Source organism: Python bivittatus, unplaced genomic scaffold (assembly GCF_059951505.1).
Source record: "Python bivittatus isolate LINGU-HERP-01145 unplaced genomic scaffold, Pbiv_v1 ctg000080_np1212, whole genome shotgun sequence".
Taxonomy (NCBI): domain Eukaryota; kingdom Metazoa; phylum Chordata; class Lepidosauria; order Squamata; family Pythonidae; genus Python; species Python bivittatus.
The window spans coordinates 14,138,855-14,146,378 of record NW_028277035.1 but is presented as its reverse complement, the minus strand read 5'-3'; the positions used below and the strand labels follow the sequence as shown (position 1 = coordinate 14,146,378).

Sequence of the window (7,524 nt, the reverse complement as noted above, 5' to 3'; positions counted from 1 at the left end):
GATTATACATCTAAATAATAGATAATACATAATATATCTATTATCTGAGAGAGAGAGAGAGAGAGAGAGAGAGAGAGAGAGAGAATCTTTTGTGATTGGTCATAAGAGCTGTCAATTCCTTGCCATCGGAGCGTCGCGCGCCTAAGCCAGCAAAGTTTTCACTTTGATGTGCGTGGCCAACCTAGCAACACAGGCTTTCCCGCGATGCTTCGCGGCAGATGACTTCGTAATCGTTTCCCGTCATTCTCCGGGCCGCGCAGACTGGGGCAGAGAGGGGGCAAGAGATGGCCGGGGTGCAAGGCGGAGAAGGCCCGGCTTCCGAGGCGGCCGGACCGGGCGGCGTGAATGTGTTCGCCAACGATGGTTCGTTCCTTGAGCTGTTCAAGCGGCGTATGGAGGAAGCCGCTGCGTCGGGAGGAAAGAGTGGACCAGAAGCGGCGGCAGCTGGGGCCGAAAAGCAGAAAGAGACCGAACCGCGGCCAGAGCCGCCCGGGGACCAAGAGCCGCCGGGAAAGAAGCGGAGCGGGAGCGCCCTCAGCTTCGTAAGGGATCTGGGCACTGACCTTTTCTCTTCTTCCCCTTTTTTCTTGTTTCTTTCTCCTTTTTCCTTGGCCTTCTCCAAAGGACCGAGGCGCAGAACCCTTTGTCAATTTTCTCTCTCTCGATAATAGGATGTCTTTAATAAATACTTCACAGGCAGAAATTCTCCAGGTGCCGCGTCTTAGCTGCCTCTGTAGAGTATTCGTTTTCTTTCCCCTAGTATTTGTGTCCCTGCTGCCCTGTAAAAGAGATTACTTTTTATTATAGCAATATGATGTTAGCAGGAGCAATGTTACATTTTCTTCTTCCTTCTGAACTCTCTTGCTCGCTCCGCCTCCACCCCCCAGTTTGTTTTGAAAGGCACCAATTTGGACCCATCTTTCTAAGGTTGTCTGGTGTACAGGTAGCTATTTAGTACATTTTTTCCCTCTCCATCACTGTGTTAGTCCCCCCCCCCCCCCGAAATATGGGTAGAAAATTAACTTATTCACAGTTGTTCACAGGACTGTGATGCTATGCTCAACACGATTCCTGTGCAGATTTATGGTTTGCTGGGCTTGGTAATATTGGCTGAATAATTAATCTATGGTGACAAATGTCCCAACTGAGTCTTCCTTCTGGGAATGTGAAGCTGCCACTCTTGACATGCATATAATGTAGATGTTTTTAAAAATGGGAGCAATACAGATGGAAACACTTTGATCTGCAAGTACATAACACAATATGCTTTGCTTTTAATTGTCTTTTGGAAAACATCATTTTAGGCTGATTTGGCCTTTATTATCAAGGCACAAGTAAATAAACTGGAATGCATTAACTCTATGAAAATGTTTTTAAAATGAAATTGCTTCCCCCTCCCCATAAAAAGTTGTTGCTAGTGAGTAGTAACAAAGGTTTATTGTTTTTCTGTATTGACAGTTTTAAAGTCATCAGTGTATCTCTTGGGACCAAAATGAAATCTTTTTGTTCTCCTTGTTAATGTAATACAATAAACTTAAAATATACTGAGCCATTTTTATTTGCAGTGGCTAGGGAATATTGCAAGTATGACTTCATTCTACATCAAGCATTAATTATAAATCTGGACATGAGGAAGAAAGCCTATTCTGCATTATAATGAAATAATATGATAATCCTGGCCATATTTATTGAACTGTAATTCTTACTGAGTTCAGTGGAATTTACTCCTAGATAGGCATTGTAGCCTAAACATTACAAATAAAAATGTTTTATTTCCAATCTTTAAAATGTTGGGTGGAAGTTTCTAAATATAAATTGTTTTCCAACGTGTATGTTTCCATCACCATTTATAAAGCAATTTGTACTTGCAATGCATGTGGCATTGCTCCAGAAATGGATTGGGGAGGGAGTGCTGTACCATCTAAAAGTGATCATTGGAATCGCTGTTTTGTTTCTTTATTGCTAACTGAAATGGACATTTTCTATTTTTAAACTCTCCTCTTCAACTAAGGAGCAAAAATTCTGTTTTTCAGCATAAAAACTGAAGCTGAATCACATAAATGGTTATGTGATACTGGAAATAGCATTTTTTTAAAATGTATGCAGCAGGACCTTGCAGGTGTATCCAGGATTACAGTAGCATATACCACACTTCCCAAGACCATGAAAAAGATAATTATTTCTTTTGAATTAATGTTGTATTGACTCTACTAATTTGATTGCTTTCATGATTTTGAGGAAATCAAAGTACTTCATATAATGTATTCCAGGTTGTTATATTGTAGGGAAATAAAAGTAAAAATAGAATGGTGTTCCTATTTCCCACCAGGCAGCAAGCCTGAAAAGAATTTGGAATACTTCCATTTCTTGTTACTTGTTAATGTCTTTTAATGTTTGGGCTTAACTGTACAGATGTATTGGTGAACGCTGCTAAGGTGCCCTTTTACCCTCCTAGCACAGCGGTGTAGGTAACACTCGGCAGCTCTGTACTGACTGACAGGTGTGATGGCGAGCTAAGATGATCTAATTGAAGGACTCCCTATACCGTTATATAGTGGGCAACATTCCCCTTGCAGCTCCCAGGCTCGTATAACGGTTGCAGTCTTCTATCCCTTCACCCAGGTGGGCAAGCGGAGAGGGGGCAGCAAGCTAGCCCTGAAGACAGGAGTGGTAGCCAAGAAACAAAAGACAGAGGAGGAGGTAAGTTGGGACACATCAGGAATAATAAATTGACCGATCATGGGCAGCATGGGGCTTGCTAAAAGTTTCACTAAAGAAAGTAATGTTGTGGTTTCCATTTCAGGACTCTAGAGCTGAGCTCTTCCACCTTCAGGTTGCCTAAGTTTAACACTGATATCATAGCTGGGTCTGCCCTTGTGGGCTTAGAAGAATAGGGACTTGTTCCTAGTTCACTTGTAATAAGAACAATTAGGATTCATTTCCTAAATCTGTTTTAAGCAAAGTTCTTATGTCTATTTTTGGTCTATGAAATGAATTTAGCTCCAAAGAGATCAGAGCAGCAATGTATATCCTGTTGTCCTAACTATACCTTGTGTGACAGGTTAGAATGAGACATGATAACCAAAAGTCCATGCAGTAAGTATTGTGGCTGACCTCCCCAGTAAAATTACAATCTCTGTGTTTCAATTCAGTGGCTTCCCTAGATTGATATGTAGGCTGATGATCATGGGAACTGGTGCCCTAAGAATAATATGTTTTTAAGTTCAGTTTAAATGTGTATTATTCCTTAATTGGCTCCTTTTTTCTTTTGTAGGTTTTGACAAATAAAGGAGATGCATGGGCGAAATATATGGCTGAAGTGAAAAAGTACAAAGCCCACCAGTGCAGTGATGATGATAAAACCCGGCCTTTGGTGAAATAACTTTTATCTCCAGCCTGGACTGTCTGTGATGTACATAATTATTTAAAACATCGAAGGAGTAGTGCTGCCCCTCAAGACTGAATGCTGCCATGGCAGCAGGTGACTTGCCATACTTTTATATTTGAGAATTTAGAGCCTCCTTCACTGGTTCATTTATTGTTTTCCCCTTCTTCTGAGAGCTAAGAACTTTGACTTAGTTGCCAGATTTTTTTTAATTTGTAACACCCCTCTCTCCAAATAGTGGAATTGGTCTGACATTTCTTTCCCAGAATCATCAGGCAACATACCTTTGCTGATAATCTTTCAGCATTGAGCCTTTGCTTAAGATTTTCTGTACAGCTGAACTTTCTACTATGGGACGTGCTAAGAAGCTCTCTTTATCAAATTCAGTACCTCTTACTGTTGAAAATAAATTTAAAACGTGGTTGCAAATAGCCAATCAGTACTGCAGGCTGTAGTAATCCCAGAGCATGAAGTAATCCCTCTCTGTCCACTATGAAAGACAAGTGATTCTGGGTCTCTTGGTATGCTTAATGTCTTGACAGTTCGGTAGCTGCATTTCTGCCCTTGTTATTCTCTTCCTACTCCAATTTCACTGCATATTGCAATGAATTAATGGGGTTTTATCCTTAATTCCAGCTGCTGCTGCTTAAGCTTTTTCCTAGCCTTTTCCTATGCATGCTCCAGTCTATCATTGGGGGATATTCTGTGTCTGTCTACCATCTAAGAAGCAAAACACTTGGTCTGTTTTTGTACCAAGTATTACATATTCGAGAAAAAAATCACTAAAATTACTATAGATGTTCCCTGGAATGAATTAAATTCCAGATACTATAATTCTAGCCTTTGACTGCTCCTCTGCCTCACTCCTAGGTGTTACAAGCAGAGTTCCTTGGCTCTGAGAGTAAGAACTGGAGTCTGAAGCCATTGTATTGATAATGGTTTGTTGCATGCATGGGACCCATATTCCTTCATCACTTTTCTTTTTACTTACGTTGTTTGGTTTCTTACACTTTCCATAAAATAGTGTTAAAATGGAAACATAAGCACGTGACGTGAATTTGGGCACTGAATATGACTGGGCGTGACAACTTCATATAAGGGCTTCTGGTACATTTCCAGCAATTGATTTCAAGTCAAGAAACACTAATGAGATCTTCTGTTTTCTGGCTGGGGTACAGAAGCCATTTTTGTTGTGCTGCAATTGGGTTTCACTTCTAAATTGTATCCAGTTTGTGCCATTTCCTTTCAATAGGACAGGCTGATTTTTGAGCTGCACTATTTGTGATATTCACAGAGATGGATTTGTACTCTGAAGAAAAACCAGCTGAGGTTTGGTCTTACTATTTGGGAGTGGCCTAAATTTTTCTTCAATAAAGGTTCACCACTAGAGTAGCTCTATTAACTGGAAGCCATTAGTTTCCACAATCAGTACATCTTGGGCTGTTGTGTAATGCATCTGAAGAACAATGCTTTCCTTAATCAGGGATCTTTAAGTACTTTTGCTGGAACTTCACACAAAACAGAGTCTGTTCCACTTTTCTTCTGAACAGTTGCTTCCCTCACTACTGACTCTTCAGTAAAAAATGTCTCTCTGAACATCTGAGTGTTCTTTAGTGTAACTAAGAACTCTGGTTACATAATAGTTTTTTCATGCATACACACAAGCATGTAGGAACTACTTCTGAATATGGCAAGGGAGTGGTTAGACAAAACAAAAACATAATTCCATTTTTGGCTCTCCAGTGCATTTAGTCTGACATAATGTCATATGAGAGAATGCTGTTAAAAGCCTGGGGAAAAAAATGGAGGTTTAACTTTTTCACTGGTATCTGATTTCCAGCCTGCTGTAAAGTGATGGCAATTTGCTTCTTTGTGCTACACTTGATCAGGCTTCCTTCTTTATTGCTTTTGACCTCCACAGCCCAGATTAGAGCACTAATAATCATTCTTAATAATAGCTTTTTAAATAATAAAATTTTGTTGTGGATATTGATTTGTTGATACATGTTTCCTGTATATTTTTTTTCTAGATGACATTATTTATACATACAAAGTCATTAAAACTGTTTACTGCAGATATAAGCATAGCATCCAAACAGATTCTCCTTTGCTTATGGGGTAAGAAGAATGATTGAACTTTAAATACAAGTGATAACAATTAATAGCTATCAGACAGAAGGTTGAAAGATAAAGAATTCAAGAGAAGAGTTGTTCTGCACTTAAAGTGATTAGAATTACTGTTCCATAAATATGCATTGTAAAGATAGGAAGAATGGATTAATTTTCTTATTGCAATTGTGTGCCAAGAATTTCCATAAAGAAGTTTAGTTCTAAACTGTCCATCTTGGATTATAAGCTTTAAATGGACAAATAGACAGGGAGGAACAGCTTATACTATAACTTCGTTTTCCCTCAGCAAAGTGAAACACTTTGAAGACCAACTTCAGCTTCAGGTAATTAAGCAATTAGCATTCTAATTGAAAGTAATATAGTTGAAGCAGATTACAGGTTGACTGAAAATGAATGTGAATTGATGACAAACTTGTAGTCATTTTTATAATTTTAGTTTTTGAAATCAGCAGTTGTCTTTATAGAAGATGGTTGCAGTTGTGTAAAAAATATCCATGTGATCACATGTGGGCTGGGTTTACTGCACTAAATCATGGTGTATTGAATAAGCCATAGTACCTGATTCATACAATAAACCATAAATCAGAGGTGGGCGATTATACTGATGGCCACATTCCTTGGGGATAATTTGGAGGTGGGGGTTAGATTAACCACTTGAATATAAAACATGGTTTACACATGCATAAACACTACTGGGTTCATGCACTGTGCTAAGCTCAAATGAGGTAATCCATATTACAGTTTACCACAGTGCATGAACTTAGCTAGAATTATGTAATGGAAAGAATGGCACTTCTGTCTATAATCCAGTGAACTGTTGTATTTTGCTTTCAGTTACAATGAAAAAACAAGATACATTTACCCTTTTCTGAGTTATATTTACCATGCTTTTGAAAAAGATAGCAGTTAAAAGAACAGGTAAAGACCCACAGTAAGTGGAGCATGAAAACAAAGTTCCTTTCACAGTACATAAGCTGTTGCTTGTAAACTGCTCATATTTTCCAGAAGTTCTTTGACTATTGCATATACTTTGAATTTGAAATATTATGATCATTTACTAAATGATGGTTGCTGCTATTTAGAAATAACTTCATTTCCATTTGCCCAAAGTGTTTTCATACCAATGTTAAAATTTTAGGTTATGCTGCTAGGTTTAATCGTATTAGCCACATGGAATTGAAGGTGCTGACACTGTTCTAAGTGGATTTTATCTTTATGTGAGTTAAGTAGAACAATTATCTTGCCAAGTGATTCTTTGGAGTTTAAAACAAGCCTTCATTGATACCATTTCTCTTTAAGTGACAGTCCCTTATAGCAGACTCCCATCTTCCTGTTACTCTATTTTTCCTCCTCCTCTTGATTTTCCAAACCAGTAAGGAGAAGGGCCTAAAATATCCTTATGTGCACCACTGGAGATAGTGGTCCCATGTTTTGAATGGCTATGCCACTTTTTAAGTAATTTATATATTGCTCACTCCAATGATTCTAGGTGGCTTACCAAAATACAGTTCTATTCTGGATCAGAGAATTGCCACAGATCAAGTGAAATGTTTGGTACAACATTGTATAGCAAACTCTGCTAGGCCTGAAAGATATGCTACACTATTTGTTATTTTCTAATTTCTTCAACATTACAATTTCCTAAATACAGATTTGGGTGGACTGCATGAAGCAATCCTAGTATTTCCCATACCTCTAAACAGCCATGAGACATTAAGATGCAACAGAACATGCTGGCTAGAGTATACTAATAACTTAAATAGTGTGCTCCATCTTCTGCCACTTTTTTTTTTTTTTTTTGGTGGTGAACTCAAGAATGAAGATATAGGTGATACCAAGGGATGAGATAACAGGGCAAGTGTTTTCAGACAAAGAAATGCACTTGAAAATATGGATTCTATTCACTTCAGTCATAGAAATGGTATCATGGGCAAGGGAAACCTTACCTCTTCTCTCTCTAAGCAGATGAAGAGGCGTCTACTAAGTGCTAACATCTAATGGGATTTGCC

At 38.6% G+C, this 7,524-nt stretch overlaps 1 protein-coding gene across 1 annotated transcript; it reads left to right on the top strand.

Annotated features, from left to right (window-relative positions):
- The first annotated feature begins 208 nt into the window (after nucleotides 1-208).
- TRIR (telomerase RNA component interacting RNase) lies at nucleotides 209-5,386 on the top strand. The gene is made up of 3 exons (XM_007420967.4): nucleotides 209-542; nucleotides 2,623-2,700; nucleotides 3,275-5,386. The coding sequence occupies exons 1-3, from the start codon at nucleotides 285-287 to the stop codon at nucleotides 3,380-3,382; spliced, it is 444 nt and encodes a 147-aa protein (XP_007421029.1). The 5' UTR covers nucleotides 209-284; the 3' UTR covers nucleotides 3,383-5,386.
- Nucleotides 5,387-7,524: the final 2,138 nt, after the last annotated feature.

Excerpts from the sequence above, each read along its gene's own strand:
- TRIR (XM_007420967.4), top strand. The coding sequence starts at position 285 with ATGGCCGGGGTGCAAGGCGGAGAAGGCCCGGCTTCCGAGGCGGCCGGA. Across the intron at positions 543-2,622 it reads GCGGGAGCGCCCTCAGCTTC|GTGGGCAAGCGGAGAGGGGG; the intron begins GTAAGGGATCTG and ends CCCTTCACCCAG. Across the intron at positions 2,701-3,274 it reads AACAAAAGACAGAGGAGGAG|GTTTTGACAAATAAAGGAGA; the intron begins GTAAGTTGGGAC and ends TTTCTTTTGTAG.